Source organism: Bombus affinis, chromosome 15 (assembly GCF_024516045.1).
Source record: "Bombus affinis isolate iyBomAffi1 chromosome 15, iyBomAffi1.2, whole genome shotgun sequence".
NCBI classification, from domain to species: Eukaryota; Metazoa; Arthropoda; class Insecta; order Hymenoptera; family Apidae; genus Bombus; species Bombus affinis.
The window spans coordinates 7,594,026-7,610,445 of record NC_066358.1 but is presented as its reverse complement, the minus strand read 5'-3'; the positions used below and the strand labels follow the sequence as shown (position 1 = coordinate 7,610,445).

Genomic DNA, 16,420 nt, shown 5'->3' with positions numbered 1-16,420 from the left:
GCAGTTATTGCGTGAAAATCGTCTTTAAAACAGGAGTTGTGGAGTAAATGCAAATAGAAAATCTGGTATATGTATTTTAATTATTCCTCTAGTAATTATTGAAGTTTCCACCGAAACTTGATAATCCAAAATTAATTGCCGATTACTTGATCCAAGTTTTGGGTGTTCTGATGATTTAGATATCCGATATTAGTATATTCTGAAGGACGAGAGAAACACACCTTCGTCTATGGAGGTCCGCCATTTACGACTCGTGTGATTCTAGCTTCTATATCCACTTAGTAAGTTCGAGAACTCTCGGTGACAAGAGACGAGTTTAGCCGGAAATAGCCGAAGTTTCTATCCCAAGTTTCACCATTTGTTCGATTAAGTGATACATTATTAATAGAACTGGAAACATCCTAATAAATAAAAATACAACAAAATATTACTTTCACAAAAGAATATAAGTTCATTAAAAAAATATATTATAAAAAATATTTACATTCATGTAAAATTGTAAATATCTATCTTTTACGATGAAAATGATATTAAAACAAAGAGAAAATAATAAAAGAAGTGGTAAAAAATCCATTTGTTCCTCATACATAAATCTGATATTTAAATTAAGGATATAAAGATTATATTACATGGTCATATTTAGAGTATTAAGGTTTCACTTAATAAAGCCAAGAAGAAATGTTGAATTTTAATTATTACTATATTAGTTTCAATTTATTTCAGTAAATAAATGAAATGACTAAAATTACAATTACAGTTCTTTGTATTTATTTGTGACATTTTCTTAGATTTCACATAATGTAATATTTAGTAACTTTATTTACAAATTATCAGCCCAACACGTGGCTAATAAACTTTAGTTTTTGTTTAGGATTTGAATTATTTACAAAAATTTTCGAATTACGAAACAATATTTCGAATTCGCGAGTTCACGGGGCAAATATTTTGCGATATTACAATCAATAAAGCGCAAAATACTATTACCCTTCGTTAAAAAAGTTGAATTAAAAGTCCTCTTTACAATTTTATAAGAAACAATTTTCTACCAAAAATTCGTCAAGCGTTACTATTCTTATAAATGAATCTAACGTAAATGCAATTTCGTGAAGGACATCTCGTTTTATATCGTTCTTGTTCTATGTGTACACGACACACGCACGCACCGCGCGGACACGCGCGCGCGCACACACACACACACATACACGCGTTCTTTTATAGATTTCAATTGTAATAGCCTCTCTTAAGGCAACAATGTTGTCTGTAAGTGATATTTGAGGATAAATGTCACCGTCATTCCCTTTTTTTGGTACTTAATAACACTAATACATTTGTTGTTGGCAGTACTTGTAGTAATTACACTCCCCATAAATAATTTCCAATGGCTTTTTTTGTCTTTTATATATCATAGTTTTGCAGAGTTATGGACGCATTATACGTATAAGTCTAAACAAGAACAGAGATTGATCGAAAAAAATAAATCTGAACATTATGCATACCTTCGCTACATCGAAAAGCATTCGAACGATAGGAATATTAAAAATTTGATCTTCAACTATACTAGATAAAACAACATATTACATATATTTCATCAAATTTTTTGATTTAATGAAATGAAAATTATATGTATACAAGGCGCCGAAAAAATTTGTTGCATTTATCGTAGCCTATATAATCAGTTGCGGCACATCTGCAATATAATTTACGAAATTCGTGTTTTACGCTTCAAAATTTGTCATTTACGATGTTTTGTAATAAACTCAGAAAATATCCGCTTCTTGCCAAGTATTTTTGTAATCAACATTTAGTGTACAATTACGTGATTGAACCAAAAATTTTCATAAATATTTTCATAAATATACTCATGATTATTGCAAGACATTCCTGATTTATGAAGTTGCACTCATGTGATAAAGATATTATTTTAATTAAAAAATTTCGAAAAAATAAGTAAAAAGACGGAATGAGCATATTCAAATATGAAAATCAATTTTATTAAATAGAGCATTGTAAAACAGGGGGTATATGTAACAGAAGTTCATGAATTTTGTAATTCAATGAAATTATTTGTCAGTTCATATATGTGAACACAAAACGAAATTTAGAAAAATATTTTCATTCATTAACATCATGTCGGATCCTTTTAATATCCTTACTAGGTTCGAAAATGAAGTATAAAAGAATCATTCATTATTAAATTAAGGGAAAATGCACTTTCATATAACTGATATGAGAGTATAGTATTGATTAATCATCAACCAAATAACAAATTAGATTAAAAAAAGTTAAAAAAAAGAACAAGTTTCTGTATTATTATTATTGATGCTATCGGTCAAATATAAATATGATTGTACGAAAAATGTAATCACAAAAAATAACAAGTTAATTATAAAGCAAACGCATATTGGCAGCAATATCGACATTAAATCATCTCAATTTGTAAATGTATTTCGTTTATTTTGTCCCTTTATAACCGTTGGAATGTTCTCACTCTCTCTCTCTCTCTCTCTCTCTCTTTCTTTCTCTCTCTCTCTCTCTCTCTCTCTCTCTTTCTATTCCTTTCTCTCGCATTCCCTTTCCTTTTAATAAATTTTGCAAACGCTTTTTCTATCTACCTGCCAGGGTTGTTGCATTTGAAATTGGTTTGTTCTAACTTTCGCTTTCGAACATGATAATAACACTGTATCCTCACGCTTCTACAAAGTATATATTATATATTTATTTCCTTAATATATGCAAGATCTGTTGAGTACTTGCTCTTGTTTTATTAACGCATGTTCATTCTGTTCATACGACCACACTGTTCGTAATAATATAAGTAGAATATAATATATGACACTTTTCTCTGTATATATAACTGTATTCGTGGGTGCTGCAATTTACCACTTTCTTAAGATTTCGACCATAATTATTTACCTAAAGGACTCTGCAAGCTTCATCACGGTAAGAAATAAATGGTCGAAAAAAATGGTTAAATTAATAATACAGCAGCTCGGTAACAAGTTATACATATAATAAAGGTTTCACAATAATAAATAATTCTTGAAATCGAGCCATAGCTACGCTGTAATTTATAAATAAGGATTTGCTGTCCATACTTAGACAAATAACTTTCGCTTTATTGCCATTTAGAAACTATATATAATGAAATATTATTTTGTTTTCTCATAGTCAATAGTAAGAATTTTTATATTTTTTTCAGTCTTATAAGCAATAAATCTGTTTTCATAGAAAGATGTTCAATTAGATTTGTTTTTAAATGGCTTATCTTCTTTTAATCATCCTCAATTCTATATCATTATTCCATATTCCTCTGTACATTTGTAGCTTCCTAAGTAATGCTGTATGTAAAGTTTATTACAAATAAGTCATAAGATATAATTGAAAAGAAAAAGACATTTTCATAGAAAGGAAATACTGCTCAACTAATCTGTATCGTATTCAAAAATGTCTCTTTCCAAAGTGGGTATTTATTTCACTAAACCTTATTTCCATTAAGGTTTATTACCTAAATGACTTTGCATATGCAAGCAAGACATTTTTTAATATTTTACTGAAATGGATTTCTTTTTAATCGGAGTGAATCTTCATACTGATTGTTTAATATGAAAAGCCATCTAATTTAAAAGATATAAGTTGTTAGAACGACGACTGCGCCGATGGGTTCCTGTGCTTGCAATTAAACAGATGAGGAGGTACAATATAAATCTAATTATGCACTGTAGTTGATGCATGTTGAAGTCTTTCTAATTCTTCCAACGATAAAACATTTGTCTGGACAAGCTCTGGTAGCTTACCAGCCCGAGCTTGAGCAAGAAGTTCTGGACTAAACCATCGTGCCAACTGATTCGAAGTCGGTGACAGGTCTCCACCATTGCTACCCACATATCCTAAACCCGGTGACGCTTGTCGACCTACAGGCATGTTTAATTGCTGCGACCGCATTACTCGCCCATCTGTAAAAGATATATGTCAATGTTATTTATACCATTTATTTTGGTACACATTCAATCTATGTGTTGAAAAATATAATGTCTTAATTCGCTTCGTATCCCTTTTTGAAATAGAAATATTAATTTGGTATTTAATATCAGGAAAAAGCATAAAGTAATTTAGTTAAAATAAAAGACAGCATTAGTTAAAGAAAGCATTAGTTAATTACTTTAAGTTCGATCCAAAGATAAATGCTGTCTAGATTGGTTTAAATAAGAGGAACGGCTAAAATGTGAGATCTAATTATTCCAATTTCTGAACACCATTGCATGCAATTTGATTAGAGAAGAGGTAAATACCTGAAAATATTTTAGAATAACAAAATTAATGCAATTGTTTCAAAATGAAGAAATACTCTATGTGTAGCAAAAACGAAAAACTTTTATTAGTAAACTATAAAATACTTATTAAAATTTCTATTCTTACTTATATCAATTTGTGCACAAATTATAATTACCTGCACGATTGGAGTTGTAGTTTTGATTTAAAACCATTTGCATTTGTGAGTTAAGAATCCGCTGTTGTTGTTGCGGTGGTTGATGTTGCATGTTAGCTAAATGTGAAGGGGCTTGCTGTACCTTCATTTGATTATTCATACTATTTGACCTCTGATTTATCATCGAATTCTGAGCAACATTGTATTGTGGAACATTATGATGTGGGATAGAACTAGTCATGGTATGTTTGGAGCGTGCAGGATTACCGTACACGCTTGAAACCGTTCTATGCTGCTGTTGTTGCTGTTGCTGTTGTTGAAAATCTGAATTTGCACTGTATTGGAATTGATTACTTCCATTGCCGCCACCACTACCACCCTTTACTATTGGTCGACCTATGATAGTCAAGAGAAATATAGATATTAAATATTGACGCTAACAAGTTTAAAATAGATGTTACAAGGTATGAAACATTTTAATAATGTTTCACATACCTGGATGTTGCTTAATAGTCGGATTTGACCATGTAGACTGGACAGACTGTGGTCGTAAAGTATTCTGTCGACATAGAACTCCTTGTGTCAGTAATTGAACTGCAGATTGCATTTGTTGCATTTGCGATGTCTGTGATTGAGCCGTCATTTTTGATGGATCGCTACTATTTCCTATATAAAATTAAAAGAAAATAAATTAGACAAATTAGGAAGTTAATTTCTCATTTCTTTACTATAAATACGAGTATTGTACAACCTACATATACAACCTGATAAAAAGAACTGTTTTTCATTAGTATTGCATATGTATGACACATTTCAATACACAATGAAATATATGATTAAAAACATATTTTGTCGAGCTAAGATCATAAGTCTTTTTATTTTTGGATTTATTAACAAATAAAATAAAACGATAAACAAGGATTAAAGAAAAATACGAATTGTTAATATGCTTCATTTCATTCAAATTGTGTATGAAAATGAAAAAAAAATATTTGTACTTTGCCTAATTTGTTTTAACTTTTACATAAATATTGTTTTTAAATACATGCAATTCCTTTAACTATATCAAGTGATGAAAGTTACAAAATCTTAAATGCATGCATTAAAATTCAAAATTATATCAAAACATTCCATTAAAGGAAGAATGAAAATGTAAAGAAAAACTTAAAAGCATGAAATATATTTATAAAGTGTTTTATTATAAAACTATTTCAACATATTTTTCTTTTGTAATATGTTCATATATTAGTCTATGAAGGAAAATGTAATTGATATCACTAGTTGATTTTTTTTTGCATTTTTTTTAAAGTAGGATTAATATTTATATTCGAAATTAAAAGACTCATTTTCGTGTATAACATGCAGCAAAATGCAGACAAATTAAATCTCAAACACATTAAAGGTGTCAAGCAAAAAGAAAGAAAAGAAAACAAAATTATCATTCCTCATTTTAATACAAAAATAAAAAAAAATAATGTTACACATCGGATAATAGTCACAAACTTATGAATTCTTTTCATGTATGAAACTCGCGAAATACCGAGTGGTTTAAGTAACAACTTCATCATTCTGTAAAATTGCTATTTTGTTTTCCTCTGTGTTTTTTAATATATTATTATTATCGACTATTATCGTTTCAATATCGAATTGCTTTGTTAACAGTTTGTCAAGAATAAGAGGGCTATTATTATTAGCATCATTTAGGGTCGATTCTCTATCGGTATTTTCTTTCAATGATCTTTCATAAGTAAGCCTATTCTCCTCAGTCTTATTTAGGTTCGAATTATTACTCCTATCTTTTTGTTGTAGCAAAGAAGAAGTATATTTGTCTTTTAACGCGGATTCTTCTATGTCTACGTTATTGTTGCCATTATTATCGATCTCCTGCAAATTTCTCGAAGCTTCAGTCCCAGACATACTACCATGCTTTGTATGATTAGTAAGTTCAATTGTGTTATCATAAGAAGCGGATTGTTGTGTGTAAGTATTTTTTTTGGTATTAAATGTGTTATTACGATTCTCATTAGCTGTAGATGAAAATAAGCATTTCGATTCTAATTGATGATTAGACTGATTCGCACCCTCGGGTTCCTTATCGGCAGTCATTTTACGTAACACTGACGTTGGGGTAAAAGCAAGTGGCGTTGGGCTCATGGTCTGCTTTGCTGGCGAATTAACGGGGCTCGACGCTCTTTGTTGAGCTTGTTGTTGTTGCTGCTGCTGCTGTTGATCCTGTCGCTTCCGGAAGTTTTCACGTTGTTCCTCCAACTTTTTCTTAATTAAAGCACTTTGCATTATAGATTGAGCATGCATGACAATCTCCCGCGGTGAAGGAACCCTATGTTGCATCACTGTTAAAAATAATAAAATATCAAGCATGCTTCAAATGGAGAACACTACACAGATAGATAGATCACTGTCCTAATAAGTTTAGAGAATTGTTGTAAAGAACAAAATTACAATTTCTTTAAAATAATTTATATCAAGTATTTGATCACTTCCTCCTTCTTGTATACGGTTTACTTATTATTACTACCACAAAGCAAGAGAATAGCAAAATAAAAAAAGTTATTATTATTTTTTATATTCTACCTGGATGCTGTACTGTTAATGTACTGGGGCTAGCAGTCAAATTTGGAGATATTATTGAAGGTGGACAATAAGCTGCATCCCAAACAGTAACATACATATTTATACTATAATATTACAATATATTTTATGAAAAATGTATTTAATAATAAAAATAATGATCACACAATTTTCATATTAATTGTATAGTAACGAAAAATTTGTGTATCAGAAATAATTATAAAAAAAGTTCGATTTTATTAAAAAAAAATTTAGTTTGAAATAAAATGAACAAGTGAATCCTATCGAGTGTAAGAAACGTATAAAAGTAATCAACATAAACCTTTTTATTACAAATTCTATTCAAACAAAGAATAGATATAACTTACCATTGTTCATAGGGGATGGAATCCTTTGTTGCTGCTGTTGATATAACATCTGTTGCAAGATATGATCTTGAGGAGTGGGTGCACTAGGATGCGGACTTATTGTACGCGGCGTAGTACCACCATACATTTTCAAAATGTTTACTAGAACTTCTCTGTGACGATGTTGCATGGCTGGATTCTATTTCACATATTATTATTATTATTATTATTATTATTATTATTATTATTATTATTGTAGATTAATATATTAAAAACAAATTCAAACATAAATTTATTTTCTAGTTAAACAAGCAAACCTGTAGTTGTTGTATGAGATGTTGTCTAGTTATTTCTCCTTGTTGAAGACCTTGAATAATTGCTTGAGCTTCTGGTCTTTGGAGGAGTTCCTGACTTGTTGGAGCGCTACTCAACATCATTTGCATTTCTGGTGGAACTGGACTCATACCTAACATTCGTTGACCACCCATCATCATAGACAACATGTCTGAATGCTGCTGCTGCTGTTGTTGTTGTTTTTGTTGCTGCTATAAAAATAGTCAATGTTGAAGAATAGTGTTACCTTTCTCCTTTTTCTTTCTTTAAATTAGAAATAACATTTCTTACTAACCTGTTGAATCTGTAATACTTTCATTAGATTTTCATGCTGCATTTGTGCCTGATGTGGGTGCTGAGTTGGTCCAACAGAACCAGCGTGATTAAATGTTGTAGCATGCATTGGTTCTGGGACCGATTGTTGGGGGGCAATTGGTTGTGTTTTCAGTTGTGAGTTAAGCAACTACAGAAAATTACACATTATCTCGAATGTAACAAACAAAACATTGTGCAATTTTGATGTCGAATAGAAAGATTATCTTACTTGTATTAATGTCACAGGTTGTTTTTGAGAAATAGGACCGTTCGCCGCTGGTATAGCCTGTCCCCCAGTCACTTGAGCAAGCTAAATTATAAATAAATTATATATAAAAACAATAGGATAAAATTGTAATATAATTTATTGTATATATAATACATATAATATTACCAATTTTTTAAACGCAGAAAGATCTTCTTCAGTCTTATTTACACGAGGTTGATCAGTCGAAGACGTAGGTGGAGGAGCGCCACCTCGCATGCGTGCTTCCAACTCTTCGAGACTGTGCACAACTTTTCCACCAACTTCTGCAAAAAATTTTCAGTCAAGCATATAGTGTTCTATTTGTTATAATAATAAAAAAATTAATAGTGGGAATTCTCACCCATATCTTTAATAGATGAACTTTTCATCATTGGTATGACAGTGCTAACTGCATCCCCTTGTCCATTTTGACTTGGTTTGTTACCACGTTGTAGCATTTCCAGGAGCTTTACACCAGTAGTGGATGTAGTATTGTTTGTTGCCGTTGTATTAGCAGGAGAAATGGGAGCAAAGTATGTATTAGATTCAGTCACTGATGGAATCTGAATATTTGGTTCAGTAATATCATTAAGGAGATTGTTCAATATATCATCTTGTATAGAAGTTCTACGACTATCTACTTGTTGAACAGGACTTTCCCTCTTAAACCACTGACTAAATCGGGAACAAGAACCTCCGTTTGAGCCAACTCCATTCTGTATAAATAAAATATAATTTTATTAATACTCATCGTTTTATTTAAATTATTAGATACTATATCGTTTTACATAAATACAAAATGAGACAGACTTACGGTTAAAAGTCCAGGTACGCCAGGGAATGTGTCAGATTTCAAGAATTCATCTAGATTAAAATCAGGATGACTATTTTCTTGATTCTGATTAGCGGTGCTAGAACTATCTGTCGTTTCGCAACTTTGTTCGGTTACAGCGCTTTCGTTGGAATCGTGATTCGGTTTTTGCGCGAGAGACGTCGACTCGTTTTGTTCTGAGATTGGTGAATGAGGAGCAGGTACAACGTTTATAGGTTGATCCATCGCGGTCGGTGTACTTCGTCCTTTCGGACCTGCTGAATTTTCAGTTTGCTTTCCATCTTTCTCCAACGAACTTTTTTTCCCGCGCTTCTTCTGTACCGGAGTTTGTTTTTTGTTCTTAGTATTGCTATTGCTATTATTCACCGCTTTTTCTTCAGGTATGTCTTCAAAACCTCTTAACTCAATGGTATCATGCTGGGATGTCGGTCCGGAACTAAACCATTCTGGTTCATCTGCATCGCAACGATTTTCGCTATATGTTCGCCTGCGATCATTACTAAATCTTCGTTCACGTCCACGATCCTTATCACGTTCTGATTGATGATTACGATCATTCCGTTCAGCTGCTCTATCTCGATCGCGTTCCCTATCCCTATCACTATAGTCACGACCAAATGATCTTCGCTCAAACCGTTCGTTCCTCTCGTCCCGTTCACGCAAATTATCACGATCACGATCTCTTTCCCTTGCATTTTCCCGATCCTTTCCATCGCGAGTATCCCTGTTGTCACGATCACGCATAGAAGTACCACCACCACTTGCTCCAGACCGAAAAGCAGGTTCCAGTTTCTCATTCTCAGGTCTGAAGTCCCATATATCGCGAGTTAAAATCCTGCCGCTCCCAATTCGACGAACAGGTTCCCTATGACTAACCTGTAAGTAATATTTTATTATGCATTTTATTATAATTCTAGTAACTTTAATATCTCTCTATAATAGTTTTTTTTTTAAATAAATTACCACAACCTCTGTTTTTCCTATTGGACTCTCAGGACGTCGATTCGAAGGTTGATTTACGTTGACAAAACAACCTGAATTAAAACTTCTACGCTGAGGACTTAATACTATGCCGTCTTGTTCCTTACGAATTCGTTCTCTTGGATCTCCGTTGCGACGTTTATTATGACTTTCAGTAACTTGATCACCATGTCCAGTTCTTTCGTCTTTCGGTGGTGTATCACTTCGCTTACTATCCGAATGCCAAAGTTCAGGATCCCATGCACCACGCGAACTTGATAAAAAAAAGGATAGAAAAAATAAGCGAACATAATTCATAAGAAATAACTATAAAGTTAAACAATAATGTTAAAACAATAGAAATAATATAAACAGATATTATGCAGTATTAAATAGAATTTATGTAGTATTATAAACATACTTATTGTATGAAGTATCTAAGACGTCAGGCCTCCTCTTAGATAATGGCAAATTCTTTATCAGCATTAATTCCTCCTGTAGATTAGTCCATGAATTATTATTTCATCAAAAAATCTAATCTAAGATACATGTTTAACCTCTTAAATGAGGAACAATATTTGCAATTTGCAGTGATATTTGCAGTTTAATGAATAACTCAATACAACTTATATATATATATATATATAAACAAACAAACAAACACACACACACACACACACACACAAAACTCTGTGTGTGTGCGTGCGCGCGCGCACATACACATATAGTATACTATATGTATACTTAATTCTTTAGGAACTAAATGACTGACCTTGATAGAGTTAATTAGTTTGACTTCTGACTGGTTCATGTTATGGTACAGTAGTATATAAGATATTAGAAAATTATTCAATAATTTATAATTTTAAATTAAATTCTAAATTTTTAATATTATAGATTAATCTTTTATATGGATGTTTCAAAATCAATGATACGAAAAGATGAGATCAGCTTTCGTAATCGAGTCATTGAGCAAAGTATTGGTGCCAATATTTCTGAATAATAATAACACACGCTGTAAAAAGATACAAAATGTAAACATAAATGTTTAAATTGAACCACTAAACTTTCTACATTTGGCTGACAGAAGCGGATAGCTTTCCTTAACATTAACGTACCATATAATTATCTTGCTGTGATAGATATACATCCCTGTTCATAAATATTAGGAACTTTAACTCCACGCATGTTATAGATGATTACAGATTGTCTTAAAATTTTTCAATAGATTTTAAATTAGAAAACTGTGAAGGTCAATACATAATTATCATAATTTAGTATATTATTGTTGTTTTTACGAGCAGTTTATACAAATACAAACATTGCTTTTTACATATGTAATGTCGCATGAATATAAAATTCTAATCGACTAATTTTTGGTACTTATTAATTGACACGTTTCATATGGAACTAGCATGTGTCCTAATACAATATATAAACGGGAATGTATGTGTATCCACTAGGCCCAAGCGACTTGCTGTGGCGGATATATCTGGTGTATCCGCTTACGAAGTTAATCGTAAATGACATTTCGGTAGAATATTTCGTAAGTTAATAATAAAAGTACACATCGTACCCGGGAATATTGGAATTGAGGTCTTGAACGGCCTACTTCCATAATTGAAGTGTCGGTTACCTTCCCAGCCACCGACATAGATATAATTGCTTCATCTCCTGAAAAATAGTTAAAATAAGGAATATAAATTTATGTATTATCTATTTATACACACACTTCCTCCTTTAGAATGTTAAAAATAAAACATTAATAGTATTCTGTTGTATATAGTTTGCATCATATATATATGCACAGGCAAAATTATTATTAAATACAAGTAGTTGTTGATCTTATGAAAAATCTACAATTTTTCTTTATTTAAAATATAATCTGACATGATATGATACATAAGTTATAACGTCAAAATTATACGAGATAGAAGAAAATTTCGTTATACAAAATTAAATGAATTCTATATACGATGCATCACGTGGTACATATGGTTGCACCGGAAGTAAAGGCGTTTCAAAGATTTCAAGGTCATCTGTATTTTTTTTTTAATTGGGTTATATATTTCTATTACACATATATCAATTTATCTGTTTTTTCATTCTGTATTAAAAACAAAATTAAACTACTATATATAGTGACTATACATTTGCGCATCATTGTATTTATTATAGCATCTAACATGTTAATTAAATATATTAAATTTCATGTAATTAATATGTATTTTCACATAACTATAAAAATTTGATATTATGAAACTGGGATGTAGAATCTACTAAAAAAAATGGTTCTTTGAAAAATAACGGTATGTGCCAATATCTTTTACAATATCCATTGTAAGTATTAAGATACCTATAAATATAACTTGTATTTGATTAGCTAAAAAGATATTTCAAATATAAGTTTATAAAATTTATAGTATATAATTACTTTCGAATTACTTAATAGCCATTAAAAGCTATCGAACCACTTGAATTTGTATACAAATGATATAGAATAACGAACTTTAAGTTCCGCCATTGGTGTTAGACTTAGCGAAGATTTGAACGCGTGATGTGATAGATTCTTTCCAACCTTTAATTCCAAAATGAGATATTGACTATTCACTGCAGAAGTACTTACGAAAAGTAACCCGTTTTGTAATATTAGCAGATTTATTTTTTCGTGACCATCGAAAAGGCCTTGTTTGCATAGCTAGAGTCACATCTAACAGAGGCGATCCTGTTGGTCCTACCAGCGGACGTTTTCTTGGTCGTCGATACCAATTCGAAATAACAGTAACACCGCGTGTGTTGTCTAGTTTCATTTTAATTTCCTCGAATTTATTTCGTTTATACTTTTACTGATACTGCTGGTTCGTTGGTTGAAATCGTATCAAGTAGTCGAACAAATATTTATCAACGAAGGACGAGACGGACGAAGAACTACCGTTTCAAACCAACTTAACACGGAAACGGTGAAAAATAAAGAAATGTAAAATTATATGTCGATAATGTATAACTTTGATCGATTCATATGATTTTTTCACTATCGAAAGAAGCTTATTGTTTTTTAATTTCTTCTAATTTGTCGAATTTTTCTGATTGCGTTTACGTTCATGTAACACGCCTAAGAAACGAAACTCTTAAATTTTCATAGATACTACACGTCGTACAGCACGATACAAACTGACTAAACCGGCAGCTGGTTTTTAGGCGGACAGAGTTTACAATCCAATCAAGTATGTCCCTGAGAACGTTATTGTCAACCTATGTCTTACTGGTTTTATTTGTAGGTACGTTTGAACGTAATTTGTAACTGATATTTTCTGGACAAATAAATATTTCGATATTTCTACATATATTTATTTAATTTTAAATAGATCTTTTTGGCACAATAATTATTATCATATTTGTCATTACCAATAATATTTAAAATAAAAGTTAGAAAATGAATACTGATATAGTTAATATTTAAAAATGATAATGTATTGAATGAATTAAAAAAAAAATATTGTACATCATAAAATATCCTGTTTATTTTGCAACTATGAACTTTTTGCATATATACCTACCACATTACATTATTATTTATATCATTTACATAACATTTTAATATTATTTATGATCGTATGTTAGATACACAAATCATGTTTCTTAACTAATTTAAAATATATAAATAACTTAATTTTCAATACCTTAAAATGAATATTAATATCTTTAACAAATATTTTGTCTTCTTTGATAATATACATACATTATTATACATTCATGTTATAGATACTACATCAGTATTTATCTATACAAATTTTAAAAAAGCTGTGCGATAAAGAAAACTAAATTTCTTATTATAATATCACATTTTACTATATTTACTATAGTTGCTATATTTTTCACTATATGATTTTTTATGTTTAAACATATGAACAAGCAATATGTGATCAAATAACCAAAATTTAAATATCCTTTTCTGAGATTATAACATTACTAATAAGAAAACAATCTTTTTCTTCCATTACAAGCTATTCATAGATATTTCTATACACAAAACACAGAACATTAATTCCAATAATTTATATATATACATATGTGTGTGTGTGTGTGCGCGCGCGCGCGCGCATGTGTGTGTGTGTGTGTGTGTGTGTGTGTATGTGAATATCTTTAAGAGTAAATTTTTCAAACATATTTCAAAGAAAATCAAATATGTATTACTATTCTCACCTCCCAAATAAATTTTCATATTAAAAGTTTCATCAAAATTTAGGTATAATTTCTGCTTTAATAAAAAATTACAATAAAAAAGAATATGTTTTGTAACTACATCATGTGATAAATAAATACGTACAATTGATTTTAAAAGGGAGATAATAAAAATTTGTAAGTACAAATATTAAAATATACCTATCTTTACCATAACTTAAATATTTCATTATTATATCTTACTTTTCATTAAAAACAGAAAAACATTGCACAATACATCTATGTTACGATGGCAAATCTTACAATGGTAGTAACAAAGTAAACATCAAAAGTTATTTTAATATATAAAATTCAGCAAATTATAATCATAATTTAAACATATACCTAAAAAAGAAATAATTCTTATAGATCATTTATATGTGTGTGTACTGTGTATACATATATATATATACATATAAAATGAATAATAATAAAAAAATATATATATGAATAAATAGATATACATAAATATAATACTAAAATGAATGCAATACATATAAAGTGATACAATAATAATGAAATATACATATGTATATATGTATGTACATGTATACATATATATGGATGTATACTTACAATATATACACATACATACACGTATACATATAAAAACATATAATTAACGTAATAGAATGTAAACTAGACGATCTCATACCTTTATCTTTACGAGTTGGCAGTTGCTTGTCATTTGTCACAAATTCCTGAGACATTCTGCTTTTTACCACGTTTATCCTTTGAGTAAGGTAAAATTCACAGCACACACTATACAGACTTTATTTTTTCTAGATCTTTTATGTGAGATCTATCTACGTCTCATATGCCATACATACGTATATATCTAATTGTTGAGTTTATATTCTAGCTATATACCTTAGTACTGTTTAGTATCACAGACTGGTTTTTCCTTCTATGCCTCGAGTTTTATCTTTAAAAGCGAGAAAAGGATTCCGCGATTTGGGGGGGGGGGGGGTCAAACGATACAGTTTTAAACGTCGACTCAACCAGGTAACAGTTCTAATACCGATGGCTCTCGGTGGCCACTCTCACTTCGTTCAAAAGAGAAATGAAGAAAAAGTGTTTACGTGCTGAACGAGGGCTACGGTTTTACGCACGGGTTATACAGAAGATGAACGCAAAATAATAATTGATCGCGTGAGATTCGAAGCACGTGTTACTGAATATCATTTCATTACATCGGCACGTCCTCCGTCAATTATTTAATAATCCATCGATTTATCACACAAAATGTACACATACAACACTAGTTCACTGCTATACAAAAATAGAAAATGGCGCACGATCCCCACTTCCGCCGTTGTTTCTCACTGCTTCCTTGATCCACAACGGAGAGCGTTTTAAGTTACTACAATCTTATAGATAGCACTACGTCATCTTTACGCGCGAGCATTCCATTAATCGAGCGCCATCTTTCCGAGAATTTATCACTAAGGAGCATCCACAAAGCTTCTTATTTTTTAAACGTAAAATTACCAATTCTTTTCTTCTTCATCAATAAAAGATATATTATTTTTTATGTAAAATCGATGATGTTTCAGTGAACATGGATGATTGAAAAATATAAGAAGTATTGGGTAAAATCACTAATTTCTTGATAGAAACATTATGACAGCTTTTAATTTTCTATAATTGTATTTTCTTTTTGTGATTAAATTGAGTTTCGTAATTTCATACTTTTGTGTTGGGATATGTATGTAAAGTAGTAAGTGAAAAAAAGGGAAAAAAATGTCGAAGGCGTTGTGCGAAAAGAATGCAATGAGAACATGCAATGTAGCAATCTACAATTTGAATCTGGCGCGAGACAAACATTAAGAACTGCATGATGAAATAGAAGCAAAATGGCTTCTGAAATCTCTGCTTTTGAAAAACGCTTTCCTTTGACGAAATCACTATAAAAGTTTACAATCAAAAGAAAAACAATAAACTAAATCAAGCTCTTTTCTTTTTAAAAAAATCTGAAAATTGAGGAACAATACATATTTATAATGAATCGATCAGTTTTCCAGTAAATAAATTATAGTAGCTTTACTAGGAACATAGACTAAAACTGAAATTAACGCTTTGGCGCGAACATTGAAATAATTCTAGAGCTCAATCTTTTTTAGTTTAACACTAAGCCTGAATTTGACAAA

At 30.7% G+C, this 16,420-nt stretch overlaps 1 protein-coding gene across 9 annotated transcripts; it reads right to left on the bottom strand.

The window, feature by feature from the left end:
- Nucleotides 1–745: 745 nt before the first annotated feature.
- Nucleotides 746–15,628, bottom strand: LOC126924795 (eukaryotic translation initiation factor 4E transporter-like). Of its 9 annotated transcripts, none has more exons than XM_050739649.1 (16): nt 14,926–15,628; nt 11,626–11,723; nt 10,471–10,544; nt 10,059–10,323; nt 9,072–9,965; nt 8,619–8,973; nt 8,405–8,541; nt 8,240–8,320; nt 7,991–8,158; nt 7,680–7,904; nt 7,384–7,561; nt 7,019–7,090; nt 6,508–6,777; nt 4,922–5,092; nt 4,448–4,822; nt 746–3,953 (listed from the first exon to the last, which is right to left on the bottom strand). In XM_050739649.1, exons 1-16 carry the CDS (start codon nt 14,978–14,980, stop codon nt 3,706–3,708), a joined length of 3,666 nt encoding a protein of 1,221 aa, XP_050595606.1. In that variant the 5' UTR covers nt 14,981–15,628; the 3' UTR covers nt 746–3,705. The 9 variants fall into 9 exon arrangements, with proteins under 9 accessions (XP_050595606.1, XP_050595605.1, XP_050595600.1 ...); XM_050739648.1 differs by having other exon boundaries at nt 7,680–7,907; nt 14,926–15,627; XM_050739643.1 differs by lacking the exon at nt 14,926–15,628 and adding an exon at nt 12,676–13,241 and having other exon boundaries at nt 7,680–7,907.
- Between the last annotated feature and the right edge of the window lie 792 nt (nt 15,629–16,420).